The sequence below is a fragment of the Enhydra lutris genome, unplaced genomic scaffold (assembly GCF_002288905.1).
Source record: "Enhydra lutris kenyoni isolate GAN:26980312 unplaced genomic scaffold, ASM228890v2 scaffoldscaffold31, whole genome shotgun sequence".
NCBI classification, from domain to species: Eukaryota; Metazoa; Chordata; class Mammalia; order Carnivora; family Mustelidae; genus Enhydra; species Enhydra lutris.
This window is the reverse complement of record NW_019154115.1, coordinates 9,392,680-9,415,646: the sequence shown is the minus strand read 5'-3', so window position 1 is coordinate 9,415,646 and position 22,967 is coordinate 9,392,680. Positions and strand designations below refer to the sequence as shown.

Here is a 22,967-nt window from a genome sequence, read left to right as displayed (position 1 = left end):
ATATAAAAAAATAAAATCGTACAGATAAAACTAAATTCCTTTTAGCCAAGCACTTGCTTCCACTACCCAGAAAGAAGCACCATCTTAAGTCTGTTGGGTAGTCTTCCAGTCTTTTTTTTTTTTTTTTTTCTTTAACAACTGAAACTTATTTCTCACAGTTGTGCGGGCTGGAAGGCTGAGCTCAAAGGGCAGCATTTTGGGTCCTGGTGAGGGCCCTCTTCTGGCCTGCCGATTTCCGTCTTCTCGCAGTGACCTCCCACGGTTCTTCCAGGCTCTTTTATACACTTACATAGAGAGCTAAAACGATGCAGATGAGTGTTTATGTTCCTATGTTTCAAATTTTGCAAAGATGCCATGTTATATAATTCTAAATCTTTTTTTTTTTTGGTGCAACATTGTTTTAAAATCCTATCCATGTTGTCTCATATATGGATCCAGTGTGTTTCTTTTAACCACTGCCTAACATTTCATCAAATGAATATATTACATTTCAAGGATCCATTTCTGCAGTGGCTGTTGGTCACACATTTTGTTTGCCCAACATCGGCAGTCTCTTCTGCGTGTGGAGAACTTCGCACTCTGTGCATGTTTGGGGCAAGCAGAGACCGCCTCCTCCAACTGGCACTGTGGCTGACCTTGCCGCTGGCACACGGTCACTGACTTCGCCGCCTCCGTCCGGGGCATCTGCAGCCAACTTGAACTGTTAGCCAGCATCGTACCGCTCACAAATTAGCTGAGAAATAAGCTGAGAAGGTTCTTTTCAAAACAAAGTTTGACAAAACACTATTAGAAAAATGAATCTGCCTGTTGAGATCTATTTAGAAGGATGTGTTCTGTTTGCAGGTTAAGCTGCCTTTTAACCACTGCTCTTTGTGTGTTCTCTATAAAACATGACAACGTGACTTACTCCACGTGCTAGGCCACAGCGGAGAGCAGTCAGCTGCCATCAGGCCAGAGTTCAGCGTGCCCTCGACCCCAGGTCCCCACCAGCGACTCAATGCAGCAGGTGACCCAGCCGTCTGAAATGGAGCAAGGATTCCTTCCTAAAGGCTGGGAAGTCCGGCATGCACCCAATGGGAGGCCTTTCTTTATTGACCACAACACCAAAACCACTACCTGGGTAACTTTAATACTCTCCTGTTTGAATTTAGAGCAATGATCTTGACTCTTAAGAGTTCCCTATAACCCTTAAATGTACATTCATATAACCTACATGTCCATGTATTCATTTAAAGAGATGCTTAATTCTTAACAGTATTATTTCTACTCAAGAAATATTTATGCCTATTTGTAATATTTTCAGGGATTGTCATGAAAGTACATTTACTTCCTATTTCATTTTTAACTCACTAGACATAAAACCTTAGGAAGATATTTGTAATAGTCTTTTACCTTTATATGTCACTTTGTAGTTCCAAAGTACTTTTGAATCCATATCTCATTTAATACCCAGAAAACCTTGGGGAGGCTAGGTAAAGTAGTATTTTAAGATAAGCCCTAAAGCTGTTTAGCAGTTGGTTTGCCACTAATAGAAAAGTTACTGAAAGTCAGCAACAGATGGCTAGATTTTGATTAATTAATTTATTTAAAAGACAAAAATACCTTAATAAAACTAAAATGTTTTAGTAAATTATTTAACAAAGTAATATTAAAATAATAATATACATAAGTGAATCCAAACAAATTGAATTTTGTCCTTTTTTTCCCCAACAATTTGAATTGGCTTTTATAACCTTTTTGAGCTTACCTCCCTAGCTTTACAAAATGTTAATAAATCAACACCTTAACAGATAAGTGCCAAAAAGCATGCTCAAGGCCTCAGAAATAGCACGTGGTCTAGTTTAATGTCCATTCATTTAGCAGTTTTTAGTTAGAGAACAGCCCTATATAGTGACACAATCCCTGAAGAGTGGGGCAAAATTCTCTGAATGGTTTCTGTGAAGCAGATGATGAGTTTAAACTGATCGTACTCTGAGATCTGAGAAATGAATATTGTAGCTTGGGAATGATGGGTTTTAGACAGAGAAACTATTATTTCGCAGATGAAGCACATAAAATAAAAGTAGACTTTAAAAGAGAATATTTTAAATACCAATTGGTGTTAGAAAATATAGTAATAGATTGACTTTCTTGATTTTAAAATTTGTGTGTGTTGTTTGCTTTATTTGCTGTACCAAAAAAAGGAAGATCCAAGACTGAAAATTCCACCTCATCTGAGAGGAAAGACATCACTTGATTCTTCCAATGATCTGGGGCCTTTACCTGTAAGTTTATAGAATTGCTAGCAATCTAACTTGGCTCTCTCCAACATTTGTATTTTGGAATACAGTAGTTCTTCAACAAGTTTAAGTAAATTATTATTATTAGTAGTAGTAGTAATTATTATTAGTTATTATTAAAGTGTAATGCCTTCTACTAAGAATGGAATAAGAAAATTAAGCATATAACCAATGTCATTTTTCTACCCATACATCTAAAACCCTTTCCAAAAATAATTGAAATACATTCTTCATTATAGCCAGGATGGGAAGAAAGAACTCATACAGATGGAAGAATCTTCTACATAAATCACAGTATGTGCAATGTGATTTTTCATTATGTTATTTTTTGTAATATTGAACTTTGTGCAGGAGAATAAAGAACACCTATCTCTCTCCCTCTTCAGATATAAAAAGAACACAATGGGAAGATCCTCGGTTGCAGAATGTAGCAATAACTGGACCAGTAAGTCTCTTTATCAGTATGCTCCGATGGCATTGTCCTCTCACCTGTTTTGTCCAGGGTGAATGGTCAAGGGCATAATCCTACAGACCTTGAGAGGAAAGAACATCTGCAATTCTGTCCTCTCCCACCACCCCCATACCAGGTCTCAATAATTTGAAAAGAGTATATGTATAAGCTCATTATCTTGACCTTTGCAATAGCCTCATGAGACTAGTGAGCCCCATAGTCAAATGCCAAGGCACTGGGCTGCTGGGCTCAGCTGGTACTTGCCATTGCCTGAGAAAGAATGTTGGCAATCCTCAGCAAATCACAGAGGGGCCAAGAATGTACCAGGTGAGAAAGTAGATGGCACGCAGTCAACTCCAGGGGCATGCTTGAACTTTTTGGTAGAAATTTCTATAAATGCTGGTGTATAAAATACTCATATTTAAGTATAAATATAATGTATGTTTATACTTCCTTTGAGTCAGGTTAAGTATAGGAAAAATAATTTTCTTCTTTATGTAGCTACTTGTTCTGTATTTTGTTTTTGAGATTTTGTTTTCTAATTCACAAAAATAAGTGAAATTAAAAATCCAGTTTTTTTAGACTATTCTTTAGTCTCCATGTTTAGTCTTTTAAAATAATGGGTAAAAAAGGCAATTCCTCAGAGTTCAAGGAAAAAGTGCATTTTTCAAATTGTTCCCTTAATGGAGAAATCACTTTGAAAGTCTGTTTAGAAATGGAAATTTTCATTTCTAATATTTCTCTGCTTGGAAGAAATTTCCTGTTTCTGGCTTTTTGCATTTCAAGAATATTGCATGATGAAAATTACAGTCATGGGAATTGCTGAATACAATTTAATTTTAAACAGAGAAATTAAAAATTTTAAAGTTTTGTGTTTGTTTTCCTTCAAATTAAACTTTTCTTTCCAAATATTCTCTTTTAATGCCTTTAACTTATGTTCATAAAATACCCAGAGGGGAACTTTTAAAATTGTTCCAGAATAAAAACAACCTAAACCTTCTTTATTTTTCCAAAATTTTCAACTCAAGGCAGTGCCCTACTCCAGGGATTACAAAAGAAAGTATGAGTTCTTCCGACGAAAGTTGAAGAAGCAGGTTAGTTATATTTACGTTGAGTTCTTAGGAATGATTGTTATGTAGACTGAAAGTGTGGGAAATGAATTTTTAAAAGTAATGGAGAATTTCTCCTGTATTTTAACAACTTTGAATAGTTCCTTATAGGGAAAGGTGTTTTGTTTTGTTTTGTTTTGTTTTGACTACTGGATGTTACATATCATTAGAGACCACAGTTAGGTCGTGTCTTTCCTTGTTTTTCAACCTTATGCTATATAGAAAAATAGTATTAAAGTTTGCTTTTAATGCGTTCTGACCTGGTTTCCTAGTGGGGTTTGTGGAGCTTGGGCTTGGTGGAATCTGAGCAAACTCAGCTTATTCAACCCAGCCTCATCCCTGATTGTGTAGGATTCTCTGGATTCCTCTTCTGCGTGGACTCTTGTTTTCCAGTGGTAGTTATTCATGCTCCAACGCTTTTATAACATATCTCTGCCTAATTTGAAAATATGACTGTAATTGAAACAGTGCGCCTGTGTTTGTCTCCTTCTGCTTCTCAGATGTGTTCACTATAGTTTTTTTTTCCCATCACCACAAATTTAATATTTGGAATTAAACTCATCATCTGCCCATCTATTTCATTTCTTTCAGTGATGACCACTTGGTGATGCCTTTCTAATTGGCGCACACTTTCCTCCTTTCCCCGCAGTTTAGGAATACTACCACTAGGTGGCTATATTGGGTTACACTTTCTTGTGTTCTAAGCCGGAAGCAGGCTTTTCCAAAGATTCAAGATGGTGGGTCTGCTACCACAGAATATTTTCATCCAAAATTTAACAGAAAATAAAATACAGTTTTTTAGTGCAAATATTTTGTACCTTAATGAAAACCTAAACTATCAGCCACTTTTTAAACTCATCTTCAATAATAGCTTTGTGTTAAAATTGCTCTGGAAATCGGTTTTCTACTTCTTAAAGTTCTTTGGGATTTTAAGACTTTGCTGATCTATTTATTGGTCTGGTAAATATTTTCACTCTTAATGAAAATATGCTGGTGGAATAGAAGCACTAGCTTCTCCGTTTGCCATTCTGAACAGTTACACACATTATAATATGTAATTGTTGATGTCTTCCCGGCGGGAGGAGATATGAAACAAAGCCTTCAGAGCACACAGAAACCACCATGAAAGCAGTAATAGTTATTGAGTTCTCACTGTGAACCAGACATTCTTCTTAGCAAGCTACACGTATTCATGTAATCTCTGTATTAGCTAAGGAGGGAACTGTTATTACCACCTTCTATAGGTGAGGGTCCGAGGCACAGAGAGATTAGGTAATGTGATAGACTCCCATGGTTATTAGTGGCAAAGCCAGACAGGTGGTCTAGCTTCAGAGTCCATGTTCTTAACCAAAAAGACGTATATTGATGATTAAGAGAGAAACTGACCCAGAATGGAACAAAGGTATATAAAGAGAAAAAAACATGAAGTAATGTTTAAGAAATATGGCGTTGCTCCAGAGAGAGCAAACTCAGGAGTATGGGGAAGAGGGTAAGAACCTGCATCCTTAGTTTATCAAAAAGTCCCTAGTAGGATTTAAAAAAAAAAAAAAAATCCATATCTAGACACATTACAGCAAAAGAGCAGAACACCAAGACAGAATTAAAAACGTTTAAAAATCATTGCTACAAAGTCTTGAGTTGTCTTTGACCTTTTTCTCTGCCTTGTCTGTAGTATTTCATTCGTGAGGAATAAAGAGGGCTAATCCTTATGGAGCTCACCGTGTGCCAGATACAGAGGAAGCACATGAAATGCATTCTCCCCTGACGTACTGAAACAGCGCCAGGGGGCGACTATTATTACTGTCCCAATTTACAGATGAGGAAATTAAGCCTTAGAAAAGACACGTTAGTGGGGAGGCGCTGGGATCCGAACACAGGGCTCCTGACCCCAGAATCCACACCCTGGGCCACTATTCAGCCCAAACATGGAAGTCGCTTCTTCTGCCCTCTGCCTCTTCCATTGCTATTCCTCTCTTTAAGGTCTCTTTCAGGGTCTTTGACCAGCCTGCCTCTTGTTTCTCTTTAAAACCACCTGTTAGTCAATCCCCAGGAACAATCTGACCCTGCGGCTCCTGCTCAGCTGCTCTTCCCAGTCAGCATCCACGCTCCCTCCCCTCTGGCCCCAGACCACTCTCCCAGCTCCTCCAGTGGCTGCAACCCCTTCCCTCCCTCCGCACCCCGCGGCCCTGCACTCTCTTCCCTTAGCCTGCTGCTCCTCAGTCCTTCCCTGTCTCTCCCTCAAGTCAGGACTTGTTCTTAAAGCCCCCTGGATCACCTCTCTTGCAGTTACTAGCTCAGTCTTTTAGGCCCCACAGAACATTGCTTATAGCTTATTACTGGCAATTTTGTTACACTTGTAAGTCTCAGGATTGGTAATATTTACATTTGTTTCTCATCCACACACTGGATTATAAACTCCTTGAGGGAGGAATCATATCTTAAACCACATTTTTACTCCCTTTTCTTCCCATCCCCATTACTGTAGCTCCCTAGCATGGAGCCTGGGCCAGACCATGTCCTGGTAAATGCTTGGCTGCCCGGGATACCTAGTGTCTAGACTGCAGTTGGTTTTCTCTGATCTTGGCTTTATTTACAATTACATAAGCAACAGAGGAAACTGCTTATATTGCTTATAAAAACTGTTTATGTTATCATGTTTCTGTAGGGCTTTCCATTTTCCCTAAATATACTAAGAATGCAATTGACATTTTTTTTCTTAGAAGGAAACCTCTCCTCTTTTTTTGAAGTGACAGAATTTTCTCTTACTGGTTTCCACTTGAACATTGCACACAAAGCACTCAAGAATAAAATATTCAGACATCTTTTATAAAATTTACAATATGATCTGTCTAAAAGTGTAGTTATCTGCATTTGTCACATAAGCAAAGGATGTGCAAAAAACATCGAGACAGCAGAGACTGAGAGCTCAGACTTCCTTAACTTTCGTCTTCACTTTCTTCACTCATAAAATGAGATTATATTGGTCGTTTCTTCCTCGCGTTGTTATGAGGAGTAAATGAGTTAACCTATTAAAATGTTGGGAATAGTGCCTGATACAGTCTGTAAATGTTAGTGCCTATAAATGAGCGCAGCAGGGTGGGCTCCAAGGAGGAAAGGTAGAGGTCGGAAAACCCCTGAACCCACAGGCAGACAAGAGAGCAGGCACTGGTTGGACTGTAGAGCACGGGATGGTCTTCCCTGGAACTTAATCTGGAAAGGACTGTTCATGCAGTGCCTTCATGTGAACATTATTGCCACTATCAATAACTGCTTCTTCCAGTATAGAAATCAGAAGCCTATATTATTATATGATTAGAGAAAAGGCATGAATTCTTTTATGCCATAGAGGAAATAATAGACAACATCCCTAGTTACATTTTCCCCCAAAAAAGGGTCTTGGGCACGGGGTAGAAGATGACGGTTTTTATGACTTTCTGGAGAAACAAATTTGCCTTCATGTCGAATTGATTTAAACCATAAGTCCCTCTTCTCTGGGTTTTCAGAATGACATTCCAAACAAATTTGAGATGAAACTTCGCCGTGCAACTGTCCTTGAGGACTCTTACAGGAGAATTATGGGTGTCAAGAGAGCAGATTTTCTCAAGGCTCGACTGTGGATCGAGTTCGATGGTGAAAAGGGATTGGATTATGGAGGAGTCGCCAGAGAATGGTTCTTCCTGATCTCAAAGGAAATGTTTAACCCTTATTATGGGTTGTTTGAATATTCTGCTACGTAAGTGTTTTTACAATGACTACACACAGAAAGATAAAGTCGCTGTTTTGAAAGTAACAAAGCTTCATATGAAGCAAGGAAACTGTACACTCCAGTGTGCCAGAAAAGGGAGACGATAACTAATGTTGTTTCAAAAATAACCTTTAAAAAATTGTGGTAAAATATGCGTAACATAAAATTTACCATTTTAGCCATTTTAAGCCAGCGGCATTCAGTACCTTCATACTGTTGTGCAATTGCCCCCACCGTCCATCTCCAGAACTCTTTCATCATCAACCGAAACAGTACTCATGAAACACTAACTCCCGTCCTCCCTGTCATTCACCGTTCCGTCTTCTGTCTCTGTGAATCTGACCACGCTAGGTACCTTGTATCAGTAGAATCCTATAGGATTTTTCCTTTTGTAACTGACTTATTTCATTAGCATAATGTCCTCAAGGTTCCTCCATGGCACAGCAGATGTCAGAATTGTCTTCCTTTCTGAGGCTGAGTAATACCCCATTGTGTAAAGGGACACCCCGTTTTGTATATCCATTCATCTGTTGTCAAACACCTGGGTTGTTTCCACCTTTTGGCAGAAATGACTGTTTTTAAAACCATTAAATGCACTGGTCTCATGTGGTTCTAATAGAGGTAAAAACTCCAGGAAGAGGGAGCTAATTTGTAATTTTGTCATATTAAAATTTTTATATGAAATGTGGAGAGGAGCATTTAAATGTGGTTGTCTTTACAGGGATAATTATACCCTACAGATAAATCCAAACTCCGGATTGTGTAATGAGGATCACCTCTCCTACTTCAAGTTTATTGGCCGGGTAGCTGGGATGGCAGTTTATCACGGCAAACTGTTGGATGGTTAGTATTAAGCATAAAACATTTTTTTAAGTATAATCTTACTTCTTCCAATTGGTAATAATTTTCAATATGTTTGATTTTTTTGAAAGGTTTTTTCATCCGCCCATTTTACAAGATGATGCTACACAAACCAATAACACTTCATGATATGGAATCAGTGGTATGTCTTTTTCACTCGCAATGTAGAGAAAGCACAATTTAAGAAGCAACTGGATATTTTAAAGTTAGAATTTGATGATGAAAAAATAAATAAATGATAATGTTCCAAAATACAAATGGATATTTCCCCCAACATTCAAATAAGAAAATTTTCTAACATAATAAAATTTTGAAAATTTTACAGTGGACATACGTGTAACCACCACCAAGATTCCATACTCAGGTTTCTTTCTGTACTTACTTTATTACCTACCTATCCATCAGTCCACCCGTGTGTCCATCAATCCATCTTTTTTTTTTTTATGCACTTCAAAGAATATTACAGATATCAGTAAACTTCTCCCTAATTACTTCAGTGTGCTATCAACATTTGGATTGTGATCTTTTATGATGAATGGCATATGTTTTCAAAATGACCGTCCAAAAGCGAGGCCTTGTGGTTAGGCCACTACAAAGAAACGGAAACCTAAGAATTAAATCCCAGGCTATAGCTTTGCTGTGTAAACTGAAAAGCCTCATGTGTTGTATGTACACATGGATTCCAAGCTATCTTCCTGGGGACCAAGGACATTCTTTATTCCTTCCTTGTGACATTATCCAGGTGGACAGTATAATTCCTTATGAATTATAAGATTTCACAGTTATTTGAGTTGGTTAATGGAGGTTCTGTATTTAATTTGAGATTTTTCTTTAACTTGGGCCAGGTATAAATAACCACCTGCTCATAGTTACTTGAACATTTTATACCCAGTCTTAACAGGCTGTACGAGAAAGGCTCTAGGTACTCTGGGCATCCGTGGGAGTTAGGATTCATCTGGAAACTACTTTAGTTGACCCTTCAACTGGGTAACAAAATCTGTATACCTCCACTGCCTCTATACAGAGCTAGGTTTCCAAACTGTTGTGCAAGCCCCACTCCCCTGATTTATGCACTTTTACTCACACTTACTAGTCATCCTGCTCTTTTTATAATGCTTGTGTGTATATAAGAAAAGACGTCCTACTACTTTTCATCTTTGGTCCAAGTGTTCAGACTCTGAGCATATTTTCTTTGCAGGTTCAGGTGTCTTTTTGTGTACAGATTTTAAATATGCCATTTCCTCATCTAGGATAGTGAGTATTACAATTCGCTGAGATGGATTCTTGAAAATGATCCAACAGAATTGGACCTCAGGTTTGTCATAGATGAAGAGCTTTTTGGACAGGTTCGTAAACTTTGATTAATTAAAATGATACATAAATTGTGAAACAAACATTCTAACTTAAGTTTAGAAGTTAAATAATGCATATCCTCGACACAGTTCTGTGCTCTATTTTTAAATTTATGTTCCAGTAACAAAAGCTGTCTCAGCAAGAATTTCTGCTTCCCTTGACATTTGACTCATTCCATGTTTATTTTAGTAAAACTAATATTTTAAATTTTCTTAGCTTGTGAATGGATTTAATTTAAAACACTGGGTTTCTGGTGTAACTATAATACATATATTTTTTTTTTTTTCACTAAAATAACATATCAAGATATCATGCTTAATTTTAGACACATCAACATGAGTTGAAAATTGGTGGATCAGAAATAGTTGTCACCAATAAGAACAAAAAGGAATATATTTAGTAAGTATTTTGTTAGTAAGTATTTTATTACGTTTAGTATATACTTCACTGGAAATAATTTTGTCGTTCTTTCTGGGAAGACTCTGTGTACCTCCTTTCTCTTTCTTCATAGCCAGAGTCTTAATGTTCTTTTTTCTCTTTCTTTAACAATGCCATATTACCCACTTATATTCACTTTTTGCCTGGGCCTTACCTAGTCTTTATTTTTTGTTTCCAACTGGAATAAATAGACCTTAATTTTTTTTCTTCACTCATGTGAAAAAGATGAATATTTTGTCTCTTTTTAGTCTTGTAATTCAGTGGCGATTTGTAAACCGAATCCAGAAGCAAATGGCCGCCTTTAAAGAGGTATTCATTTACTTTTGTTCATTCTTCTATCATTTCAAAGTACAAGTCATACGTTTCAAGTATTGGGGTTCATCATATCTGAGAATTAATAAATGACTTGCTTTTTAAAACAACTTTTAATTATATGTTTTTAAAAATTCGTTTATTTGTGACAGAGAGAGATGAAGAGAGAGCACAAGCAGGGAGAGCAGGAGGCAGTAGGAGAGAAGCAGGCTTCCCACTGAGCAGGGAGGCTGATGTGGGGCTCGATCCCAGGACTCTGGGATCATGACCTGAGCCAAAGTCGGACACAACCTACTAAGCCACCCAGGCATCCCTATATTTTTATAGTAAAAAAATATTTAAGTGAATAAGTGTTCGCTGTTAAAACTCAGTCATCCACGAGGCCCATACCGTTAATGTTGATGCTCCCCCTTCCCACCGGTCCCTGCTCCTCAGCTTTTCCCAGTCATGTCTCCTCCATCTTAAGTAACCTCAGGTGAACAAGGGTCCCCAGTGCCATAGGGAGAGTGGAATAGGCCATTTATTTTCCCGCATGGGATCACACTATACATGCTGGTTTGTGACTTGGTTTCTTCTCTCTCTTTTTTTTTATTAATCATTTTTTTAAAATTTATTTTCAGCATAACAGTATTCATTGTTTTTGTACCACACCCAGTGCTCCATACAATGCGTGCCCTCTCTAATACCCACCACCTGGTTCCCCCAACCTCCCACCCCCCCACCTCTTCAAACCCTTCAGATTGTTTTTCAGAGTCCATAGTCTCTCATTGTTCACCTCCCTTTCCAATTTCTCCCAACTCCCTTCTCCTAACTCCCCATGTCCTCCATGCTATTTGTTATACTCCACAAATAAGTGAAACCATATGATAATTGACTCTCTCTGCTTGACTTATTTCACTCAGCATAATCTCTTCCAGTCCCATCCATGTTTGGTTTCTTCTCTTATCGAACATTTATTGGAGAACTTCACACATCAAGTTTCATAACTGTCCTTCCATGTGGCTGCATTTTATTCAGAATATAAACTCATAAGTTCTTTAAACTTCCCCCGTTGGTGGACATTTAGGCTATGGCCAGTTCACTCATTTCTTCTAAAATCTTCTGTTCAGTATTTATCACGTACTTTTTCATTTATTCGGTATTGAGCACTTGCTACGGATATGGTGCTACGCAAGGCAGAAAGACATGAGTCCTGCTCTAGGGAGCAGAAAAATCCAAAGAGTGACACGGACAGAGGCAGGCATGAAGTGCATGGTAAGCACAGAGGAGAAATGGAAACCCGGGCAGGGAGAGGTACAGGAAGGGCCAGGGAAGGTCTGGAGGGACTGGCCAGCTACACGGAAGAGGGCCGTGCAGTTTAAAGTGCCAGAGGTCAAACTGAGCTGAAGGGTGAGCAGAACCAAATTAAGAAGGGCCTGTGTGCTAAACTGGAAACAAAATGGAATTTGGGGTTTTTGCAGACGTCCAGTGAGGGGGAAAAAAGGTAACAATAATATACGAGGACTCAGTTTACACTTTAGTCAGATCATCCTGGAAATGGTGTGTAGTGAGTGAGTGGTACACAAGACTAGCAGCTGGGCTGGGCCGGAAGGAGCTACAGCGATCCAGGTGAGGAAAGGTCAGGGCAGGAACGAAGGTGGTGGTGGTGGGAAGACAGCTGTGTGTATCTGAATGGGATTCAGCAGGGAGAACTGTAGCTCAGGGTGCTTTAAGGGCTAGAGACCGGTGGGGAGGGGCAGCATGGATTTGGGGATCATCTGCCTATGTGTACTGGAGACGTGGACTCAGTAAGAAGGGAAATTGGAAAGAGTGGTAAGGACAGGAAAGTGGATGACCACTATGAAGATGTGGGAGCACCAACATGGAAGGAACAGATGGTAGAAAAGGAGACGTCAAAGGAAATCAGCCAGTGCAGACAGAGACACAAGAGAGAAACCATCGGCAGCAGACGAAGTTTCAAGAACGGCCGTGTTTTTAGCAATCTCATAGTGCGGAGAAGTCAGATGGGATACAGAACTAGACAGTGTTGATCAGAGTTCGCCGCAAAGCTGTCTTTGCCTTTTTCCAGGACAGCTTGAGGGCAGCAAGGGCACAGAGGGCAGATGGCAGAGGGTGGAGGCAGAGACAGGCCGGCAGGTGGGGTTTGGTCAGGAGTAATAACAGCAGTGAAGAGAAGAAAGACAGGTTTACTTTTTTGTTTTGTTTTTAAGGTAGATAGGCTTAAACAAATGTAAATGTAGAAAGAGCGAGCTAGGAAAGAGAAGGAGGTTCAGTGAGATGAGCCCCTTGGAGAAGTAGATAAAGCACAGAGAGAAAATGGCCCCTGTCCCCACTGCCGTGGACAGGAGACCACAATGGACGTCGCTGCCAGCTGGTACTCGAGCATGCAAAAGGTTGAGGGAATTCCATCATCTCCTCTATTTCTCTCTCAAGTAAAAGTTATCTGCTGTAAAGAAGGGATGACACAGAGGAGGAGGAAATGGCTGGGGAAATGCTGAGAGGTTTCAAAATGGCCGAATTGAGGAATCGGTGGGAGAGAACAGATTATGGACACATACACGTTCTTGCCGATATTGAACTCTCGGTTGACCTAAGAACCCATGACTGTGGTGGTAGGAATCTGTGTTCATGTGGGATTTCTCCAGCAGCACCCAGAAGCTGACATACAGGGCTGTCGAGAGCTTCTGCTAACCAGGTTTTTGTTTGTTTTTTTTTTTTAAGATTTTATTTATTTGACAGCGAGAGATCATAAGTAGACAGAGACGCGGGGGCGGGGGGAGCAGGCTCCCTGCTGAGCAGAGAGCCCGCTGGATCCCAGGACCCTGGGATCATGACCCGAGCTGAAGGCAGAGGCTTTAACCCACTGAGCCACCCAGGCGCCCTGCTAACCAGGTTTTTAAATACACTCTTTCCGCTAGGGATTTTTTGAACTAATACCACAGGATCTCATCAAAATTTTCGATGAAAACGAACTAGAGGTAAGAAATACTCTTATTTTCAAATGGGATTTTTGTGCCCATAATTTTTCTTGTTTACAGTTTGACATTTCTTACTGTGTAGCTTCTTATGTGTGGATTGGGAGATGTCGATGTGAATGACTGGAGAGAACACACGAAGTATAAGAACGGCTACAGCGTGAATCACCAAGTCATACAGTGGTTTTGGAAGGTAATTGAAAGCTTCTATGTCTGTAAATCTCTTTTCAACAGATTCGATCATACTTAACCATACTAGTGCACTGCATAGAGATAAGACAAAAAGTAACGTTGTACTGTATATGTCTACCTTCTGGGTATGGCTCCAACCTCCATACGTATTTATAGATAAGTTACTGTTCAGAAAGTAGCAAATGGTGGGAACAGCCACAGTGGGCACTCAGCCCCTTACCAACGTGTAAACTGTTGGAGAGAACTTGCAGTAACCTGTGGTGTGTTCCCCAGGACTCCTGCACAGCTCCTTAAATGTGACTTTCCGTCTAATCGAGAAATGTGTATGTCACTCAATAATATCAGGAAATATAATTTTTAAAAAGCCACGAGTCACATCCAGGAAGATATTTTGGTCACTTTATTAGGCTATGACCTCATTCTAGAGAGTTCCCATATAGCCTCAGAAATGAAGTTTTCAGGGACTTTGTAAGCCACCCAGAAACACAAATTTAACTCACAGACACATGTACATGTAATAACTGATCGTTAAAACTCTAAATTCTGATATCATATTTTCCAGGATAGTTCTGTTACTTTTCTCCCCAGTGATATTCCTTAATGCTGCTTTTCTCTTACTCAGGCTGTACTAATGATGGATTCAGAAAAAAGAATAAGATTACTTCAGTTCGTCACTGGCACCTCTCGAGTGCCCATGAATGGATTTGCTGAACTATATGGTAAGGTTTTCAACCATCATTAAAAAAATGGAGTGATGCCACTTGTCTTTTTCATTGATGATTAGTTGTCAAGCTTCTGTCATTTAAACAAACACCAAGCTTAGTAAAAAAAAGAACTGAGATTTTTAAATGATTGAATTAGATACATGAAGTAGGCCAGAATATATGTACATCTTGTAATTGGTTATGAGAGGAAAAAACATGAAATGGCTTGAGTTACTTTCCATTCTTGAATTTTAAATTTGATTCCCACTACATATCCCATCACGGAAAAAGCATTGTCAGTAGGGTGATGGTTTAGGGCAACAGGCAACATCCCACAGAATGTTAGTAAGTGTACAACAGAAAACAAAAGTAGTTCTGTAGTAGAAAACGTTTAGGGCAAATACCAGACTAAACAAAATTGAGTAGATTTCTTTGGGACTTATTCAGAACCTTTACTATGAGAAAAAAGTAGGGGGGGGGGGTTCCAAAACTTATTTGATCATGGACTCTGTACGTATATGTGAGTGCGTGTGTGTGTGTGTGTGTGGTGTGTGAGACTGGAGACAAGACATATCTTTCAATATTCAGAATAGTTAGTATTAATGCAGTTTTCTATAAAGTGAAATTGGGCATATCCTAGCAAATTGTTCTCCAGTGGATATATCTCATAGCACTAGAGGTGTGTTTTGTAAAAAAAAAAAAAAGAAGAAGAAGAAAGAAAAAAAAAAACCCTGCAGTTTCTGATGTAGATCAACTCAAATCAGTTAATATCTTGTACTGGAATGACATCTACTTGCTTTTCAAGCTACTACAAAGAACAAATCTTTCAGGGAAGGCACAGCTCAGGTTGGAGCCCCACACAGGTTGGAGCCAGGAGCTAGCAGTCCCAGCTGTTTCCTCAGTAGCTGCTGAGCTGAATTTTTCCCGCACGGAGAAAGCTGTTGCTGTCTGGTGGGATCGTTAGCCTTGTCGGTCTCCTTGGCAAACCTGGTCTTCTTAAGCTTCATGCATATTTTGCAGAATATGTAAAATATGTCAAGCAGCTGCCACCTCCCACCTAGAGTCACCACGCACAGTGAGAAGAACGAGACAGGAGCTCTGCCCTAACCCACGCACCCCTTCTTGCCTAATTGTATTTCTTTGCATTTGTCTTTTCAGTGGTTTTCCATGACTTCCCCTTCCTTTCGCTTCTCCTATATTTTAGCCAGTTACAGTGAAGAAAGTTCAAGGCAGGCCAGACAGCCCTTTCCATGTCTAGCTCCACATCCTTCTAAGCAGTCCAGGCCTATGGCCATCCACTGACTGCATGAATCATTTGGAATTTGGGGGAAATACCCCAGACACAGAGCCAGAGGTGGCAGTATTAGAATATACTTCAAATTCTTACGCATTTTCAAAACAAAGTTGTTTCAAAATGTTAATATTATAATACAGTATTATCTAGCCAATAAAAAGTGTGTAAGGTTTGTATCAGTTGACTTAAAGGAAGTTTTCATAATGGATCATGTAGGTGAGTGAATCAAGGGGCAGGGAAACATATATGATCCCATGTTTGGGAAACAATGACAAAAATACTGAAATTTTAACTGTGAGCATAATTATGATGTGTGATGTGTGAAAAGCAAAGTTTTTGAGAAAACTGTAATATTGAGAATATCCAGGATATTTAGTGCTGCTTCTGGCAATTACACTCCCATACATAATCAGATATGATTATAAGACTTGGGGAAAAGGATGGAAGGTTCTACATCAGGTTGTCAGCACCGATTACCGGGGTGGTTGGAGAATGTTGAGAATTGGGGGAAGGAAGAGGTAAGTGAAAACTCCGAAGGAAAAAAAGAGCCTCTGAAAGTGTCCGTAATAAAAGAAAAATGTAGCATGGATAACATGATCACCTATGCATAAAATTCCGTATATATGCACATGCACAAGACGATTCACAATAGAATGTTTACTCAGATTTAATAGTGGACTGTGAGGTGATTTTTATACCCTTCAGTATATTTTTCTCTATTGCTTTAATTTTCTTGCAGTGAGATTAGATAATCAGAAAACAAAATTAAGGCTATTTTCAGTGGGACTGAAGAAAGAAAGAAATTCCTCATTTTCTCTGTGTACCTATGAAGGAAGTGGTCACAGGGAAACACAGGGCTAGGAAACAGCAGAAGCCCACCAGCGGAGTGAGAGGGTGGCCACAGATGAGCCGAAGGAGAGGAACCTTCCATCTCGTGGCTGGACAATGAAGCCATCAAGGACAGGACAGCCTTCATTTCTTTTGAGTTTAAAGCAACTAGATTGGTTCTCTGTACGTTTGAGTTCTACATTCGAAAAAATGAGTTGTGAAATTCTAGGGATTCCTATAAAGAGTAAATGAGAGCCCAGCAACTCTTCTTCCTTACAGGCTCAAATGGACCACAGTCATTTACAGTTGAACAGTGGGGTACCCCGGAAAAGCTGCCCAGAGCCCACACGTGGTAAGCAGTTTTTTCAACCCTTAGAGAATAAGTTTTCAGAGAGTGAAACTCCTCTAACAGAGTCTAGGTACAGAAGGTCTAGCTTGCTCTGTGTTGTGTCAGTGACAGCGATGGAGGAGTGGGGGGAGAGGAGGCAGAAACAGCAATGCAGGAGCAGGTGTGTCTTCGCCAGGCAGGCATGGACTCGAAATCCAGGTAGCTGAACAGCTGAGCGGCTCATCTCAACTGTTGACCATGCATTGTCCTCCATCACATGAAGGGGCCATCCCAAGAGAAGCTAGAACATTCCCTCTTGAAGGTTAAGATAACAGAGGACCCCAGGCATTTGGAGGTCAAGGTGGGAGTGAGGGGACCCCACCAAGAAGTCATGGGATGAGCCCATGCGTAGAGCCCAGTGCTGTTGCCTGCCTTCTCCACTGGCGATATAATGCCTTCCAGTGTTGTAGGCGGAGCACATCAGGAATAGCAGCGGTCCTGTTGGCCATCATGCCACTTGCTTTGTCAGTGTCTGTCATAACAGGTTCTCTCTGTTCTTTCAGCTTTAACCGCTTGGACTTGCCGCCCTATGAATCTTTTGAAGAATTATGGGATAAACTTCAGATGGCAATTGAGAACACTCAGGGCTTTGATGGCGTCGATTAGATTCCAAATAACAATCTAGAGTGTTTCACTGCCGCTTTTGGATAAGCAAAATCTTGACTTAAAATTTTCCAGGGAACTACTAAAACTTGGCCTTTGTTTCTTCCCAGATAGTGGAGAAAAATCACATAAAAGCATTAGAAGAAACAGTATGACAACCTTCCCGTTATTTCATTCACTCTTAAACAATATGTTGCATTTACACAGCTGTTTCTTTCCATCTTTAGAGTTCCCACTCTAGGATTTAAGTCCCATTAAGGCACTATTAAGTGCCTGAAATAGTGAGTTTTGTCCTTAATATTTACCTCTTTTACAGTATTTGCCAGGCAGTTCTTTCTTAAACTACTGAAATTGTAACTGTGAAATATTTGTGACAAGTGTCATGTGTGAAACGTTGGTTTTTGAGAGGGAAAACTGAAATTTGGAGAAGAATACTTGGACATTGATTAAACTACCATGTATTTCGTGCTGCCTACAGCTATTTATTATTTTGTAGACCTGCCTATTGCACCTTACTGCCAAGATTTTTGGGAAAAAAACTTGGAAAGTGTGTTACCTATCTTTTTAGTCCACTGACTCACTTGCAAAAACAAACAAAAAAAATTGTTTACTTCTTCATTTTTAAAAGTATTTGGCTTTTGTTAATATGTAGCTTTAGTAAACAAGGTGGGTTATAAGACATGTGAAGCGAATTCAGATTCACAAAGCGTGAAAAGTGTTAATGTCTTCCTCTTGCCTGTATATCCTTTTGGTTCACTGGCATAGTCCTCTCTCCTTCCTGTTTAAGGTAAAAGAATTCCTTCTTCAGACATTATGCCAAAGCTCTGCAGAGCAGTATTTCTATATATGCCTTGAGGAACTAAGTTAAATGTGTAGTACTTGCCTTTACTAGTCATTCTTTACACTTGCACAATTATGTAGTAAATACATGTTTACAGGGTTTATTATGTTTACAGATTAAGCTAATTTCTGTAGTTGCGTTTTTATATTTTTAGTATCTCTTTAGTAAAAAAAAGACAAAAAACAAATAATTTGTTAAAAATAACCAAAGAGTAGTTATAATGTGTAATTTGTATTAAATTTATTACCATATTTCTTATGCTTTTTGAAAATACTGTTTACTATGAACACGATGTTTTGCTATAAATCCAAAACTCTTTAGAAAAATGCTACAAGTAGAATCCTACTTGAACCAAATTGAAATACATAAAAATCACATGCAGGCATTCAGCAAATGTGTGCTGGATGCCTGCTGTGCGCCTAGCCCTGCACGAGGCCCTGGGGTAAGAGCTGTCAGCTTCAAAGAAATCTAGCTCAGTCCTTACCTCAAGGAACTTACGGTCCTGTAAATTAATTTGTAAACAATCAAAAGTAGGGGTAAGCAGAAAGAGGCAAAAGGAAAGGTGTCCCGTGCACATGCACAGATAAAGTGTGCCAAGACTTGTATTTATATGTTTCATGCATATATTAGAATGATGACATAGAAAATGCTCTTGCAAAAAGTTAAAACTGTTTCTCAATATGGTGTTTTGGCGATTTAGGAATAATTGTAAATATATGTTATCAATCTTCTTATATACATGTGTATACTCGGAGAGTTGTAAAAAGTGCTTCTGGCTATTGGTTTAAGTTTGTGGGTGTAACACCATGGGTACCTATAGACACCTGCTAAAGATCTCAAGTGGGACAGCAGCAGAACCACTTTCCAAACACCACATCTCCAGCACGGCCTAGGGAAAGTAATTGACAGATGAGTGCACCCTGTGTTTTACCTTCACCTGTGTTAACCAGCATTCAGGCAAGGCCACCAGATACAGTACTAGTTTTATCACTTACCAACTGTTGAAACTGAAGCAACTTCCTTAACCTCTCTGGGCACCTGTTCTTTCACCTGTCAAACAGGAACAATCACGCCCACCCTCGTTGTCAGGGAAGCTTGTTATAAGTTCCAGAGAGATGCTTTGTAAAGTATGATACAATCAGAAGATGCTTTGTGCTATCCATCAGATTTTGTCAAATCAGGTATGCACACTAGCTACACTCCCAAAAAGAATCTCTTCGTTTAAAAATAAAATGTCTGCTGATAGACAAAAAAATAGGAACATCTCTGATATTGAATATGTGTGTGTGTGTGTGTGTGTGTGTGTGTGTTTATAGATACTATCAGAATTCATCTTCTCCACATCAGCAAAGTAATATGGGCCAATGCATTTTGAAATGTCCTCATTATAGAGAACTTAATGTGAAAACTGTTTTTGTTCAGACAGGATCTTAACCACGTAATTGTTTAAGTGTCATTTCTGTGAAATAGCAGAGCAGATCAGAGCTCAAGGCAAAATAAAGCTTGCTTTTTCAGCTGACTGATACTCACTGGGATGATCCTGTGACTCAGAACAAGGTGTTAATGAAACCAGACACTCCCCCCAGCTCCCAGCCACCGACCGTTCTCCCCTTCGTCTCCAAGTGTGGGCTGGTGGTCTGGATGGAGCCTGTATCAAGCCACACAGCCTCTGATCCCAGATTAAAAAGTGTCTTAAATGCACTCGACAGCTGGAGAGTAAATAGGGTCATTTTCATATAGCAAGGATGTTTTATTTTTCTAGAAATTATAAGCACATAATTTTAGCCTATATTTTCTCTGTAATCAAACTGTAACATAGACATGAAATTGTAAAACAAATGCAATTCATCCTAACCCAAATTTAAATGGTATTTGTTTTCATTTTTTTATTTATAATACTGAAATTATTCCACATAATTATCAAGTTAAACACAATTCATTTTGATTATAAGTCATTTGACATTGTTCTTAAAAATCTTCTCATATGGTGAATATATATCAAGATTAATGTATCAAATTTATTGCATACTTTAAAGTATAAAATCATTTTCAAAAATCTTGATACCACAAATAAAGTTCTATTCTAATAAAAACAAAAACTGTGACTCATTTTTATTTTTGTTTTTTAAAGGTTTTCTCTTTTTAAAGATTTATTTATTGTAGAGAGAGAGAGCATGGGGGCGGGGTGGGGGGCAGGGAGAGAGGGAAAGAGCCAGATGCAGGGCTCAATCTCAGAACCCTGAGATCATGACTTGAGCTAAAGCCCAGTGTCAGTCACTTAACTGACTGTGACACCCAGGAACCCCATGCCAATTCATTTTTAAATAGAAATGTTTCCAGGCCTGTATTCTGGGTGATATCTTCTGATCCGGTCCTTTGCAGCCATGTATGGAAGTCTCAAGACCATCTTGAATTTGTATCTAATGCATCGGCATGATTATAAAGCCATAATCCCAGATAATCTCTGCTTTACGAACAGGTCATATTCCAAATGTCTGGTTGTTTCACTAACAAGTGAAAGATCCAGGAGATCATATAATAACAAAGTTACAAATGGCCTGGATTTCAGACAGGCTATTGCTCCATCAAGAGGCCAGCTTGTAGCCAAATCATTATTTATAAACTTGCTTCTATTAAAGAAGGAGTTCCAAGTACTAATTCAGAAGTAAGTATCTTTTCCTCCTTCCTCTAGGCACCTGGAAGTTTCACAGTTAGAAGGGAATCCCAAACTAATTCAAGCCAGCCCCAGGAAGGTTCCAGCCCCCTGTTTATGTTAAAAATCCAGACCACAGTTTTTAATCCTTGGGAGTCAGCCCACTTACCTCTCCACTTCTGCCCCTTCAGGGCAAACCAGCACCACAGAAATGAGCCCCCACCACACCTCCCTGTCCAGGAAGCCCTTGCTTTGCAGGCCATCAGGGACAGATGCATTCCTCTTTTTTTTTTTTTTTTTAAGATTTTATTTATTTATTTGACAGAGATCACAAGTAGGCAGAGGCAGGCAGAGAATGAGGGGGAAGCAGGCTCCCTGCTGAGCAGAGATCGAGATGCGGGGCTTGATCCCAGGACCCTGAGATCATGACCTGAGCTGAAGGCAGAGGTTTTAACCCACTGAGCCACCCAGGCACCCCTGGACACATTCCTCTTATAAAGGACATTCAACTGAATGTTCGAATCTCAGGGCCTCACTACAAATAAAAGGGCTCAAGTAGACTGGTGTATATTTTTCTTGAAAGTTAAAGATTAACACTAAATTAGCTGCCTGTTTGTTTCTTCCAGTCTCTTCATCTGCCATCCATCCTGTGCGGGCCCTCCATCCCACACCACTGCTTCGTTTCCAGGATGTAAATCTGATCAGGTTGTTCTGCTGAAGGACATCTGAGAGCTCCCCAGGACCAGAAGCCTGAAGCCCAGACCGCTGGCATGAAATGCAAGCTGTCCTCAACTCAGTGTAAGAGCTCCACCTTCCCTCCCAGCCCACCCTGTGCTCCCCCAAACTAGCCCCCTGGCTCTCCAGCCCCTGCTGGCTGTAGCCTCTTCTGCACCTGGGCTTCTGGCATCCTTCACCACAGTCCCCCCACCCCCACCCCCCGCCTCCCCCACTGCCACCCTGTGTGCGCCTGAGAGTCTGTCCTTTCAGACCAGGGAAAGGTGCTGAGGCCCCAGCATTGGACTTAATGCTAGCATGACTACAGACTTCTGGGCAGCTTGAGGACAACCTATCTTGTGTACATTTTTTAAATACGTGCATTTCCCAAAACAAATACCCCATGAATACGGTTTCTGTATACAACCCAGCCCACATATTCTGAGCACCGACAGTGTCCCTGGCCTCGTGGGACAATATGCAGGAAGCTCTGTATGGAGGGGGACATGAGGGACTACATAACTACACCGCAGAGACCGAGCTTGATCGAGATCCTGCTGAGCATGGGGGGCTGCGGTAAACACTTGACATGGATCCCATTGAATCTTCATAAAAACTCTGTGAGTCACGTTTTATAGGCTCAAGAAGGACAAGCAATTCACCTGAGGCCACACAGCTTGTCAGCTCCATGGTTTATGAACCACAACAAAATCAGGAAAGCTATGGGATCCAACAAACAAATTGCCATGCTGTATTAGTTTCCCACTGCGGTGTAACAAATGACCACATACTTACACCTAAAATCAACACCCATTCGTTATCTCAACCCAATAGGTCAGGAAGTCCCCATCGGCTCAGCAGGGGCTCTCTGCTTAGGCTCCTCCAAGGCCAAAATCAAGGTACCACCCAACGGGGTCCTTACATGGTTCCATGATCCCTCAGGTTGTTTCCAGTATCCATTTCCTTGTGGCTATGGGTCTAAGATCCCCATTTTCTTGCTGGCTGTCAGCTGGGGACCACTCTTAACTTCTAGATGCTACCTCCATCTTCAAGCCAGCAGGGAATGGTGTGTGGAATCCTCATGCTTGGGGTCCCCCTGATGTCCCTTTCTGCCACCAGGTGGAGAAAGTTCTCTACTTTTCAAGGCTCCCTTGAAGGAATGAAGCCCACCTGGATAATCTCCCCCTTTTGAAACGGACTGTGCCGTGAGCATAGCACCGTCAGGGA

At 40.1% G+C, this 22,967-nt stretch overlaps 1 protein-coding gene across 5 annotated transcripts in view; it reads left to right on the top strand.

Annotated features, from left to right (window-relative positions):
* The window catches only part of LOC111153271 (neural precursor cell expressed, developmentally down-regulated 4, E3 ubiquitin protein ligase), a 126,938-nt gene extending 108,385 nt beyond the window's left edge, over window positions 1–18,553 (top strand). For all 5 annotated transcript variants that reach the window (XM_022512190.1, XM_022512189.1, XM_022512187.1 and 2 more), the window contains 16 exons: window positions 920–1,120; window positions 2,184–2,264; window positions 2,519–2,573; window positions 2,666–2,724; window positions 3,759–3,824; window positions 7,343–7,572; window positions 8,306–8,427; window positions 8,517–8,587; window positions 9,696–9,791; window positions 10,124–10,197; window positions 10,485–10,545; window positions 13,467–13,526; window positions 13,609–13,716; window positions 14,338–14,434; window positions 16,821–16,893; window positions 17,433–18,553. In XM_022512190.1, the coding sequence (XP_022367898.1) occupies window positions 920–1,120; window positions 2,184–2,264; window positions 2,519–2,573; window positions 2,666–2,724; window positions 3,759–3,824; window positions 7,343–7,572; window positions 8,306–8,427; window positions 8,517–8,587; window positions 9,696–9,791; window positions 10,124–10,197; window positions 10,485–10,545; window positions 13,467–13,526; window positions 13,609–13,716; window positions 14,338–14,434; window positions 16,821–16,893; window positions 17,433–17,535 (1,557 nt within the window). In that variant the 3' untranslated portion in view covers window positions 17,536–18,553. The remainder of the gene's footprint in view (window positions 1–919; window positions 1,121–2,183; window positions 2,265–2,518; window positions 2,574–2,665; window positions 2,725–3,758; window positions 3,825–7,342; window positions 7,573–8,305; window positions 8,428–8,516; window positions 8,588–9,695; window positions 9,792–10,123; window positions 10,198–10,484; window positions 10,546–13,466; window positions 13,527–13,608; window positions 13,717–14,337; window positions 14,435–16,820; window positions 16,894–17,432) is intronic.
* The last annotated feature ends 4,414 nt before the right edge of the window (window positions 18,554–22,967 follow it).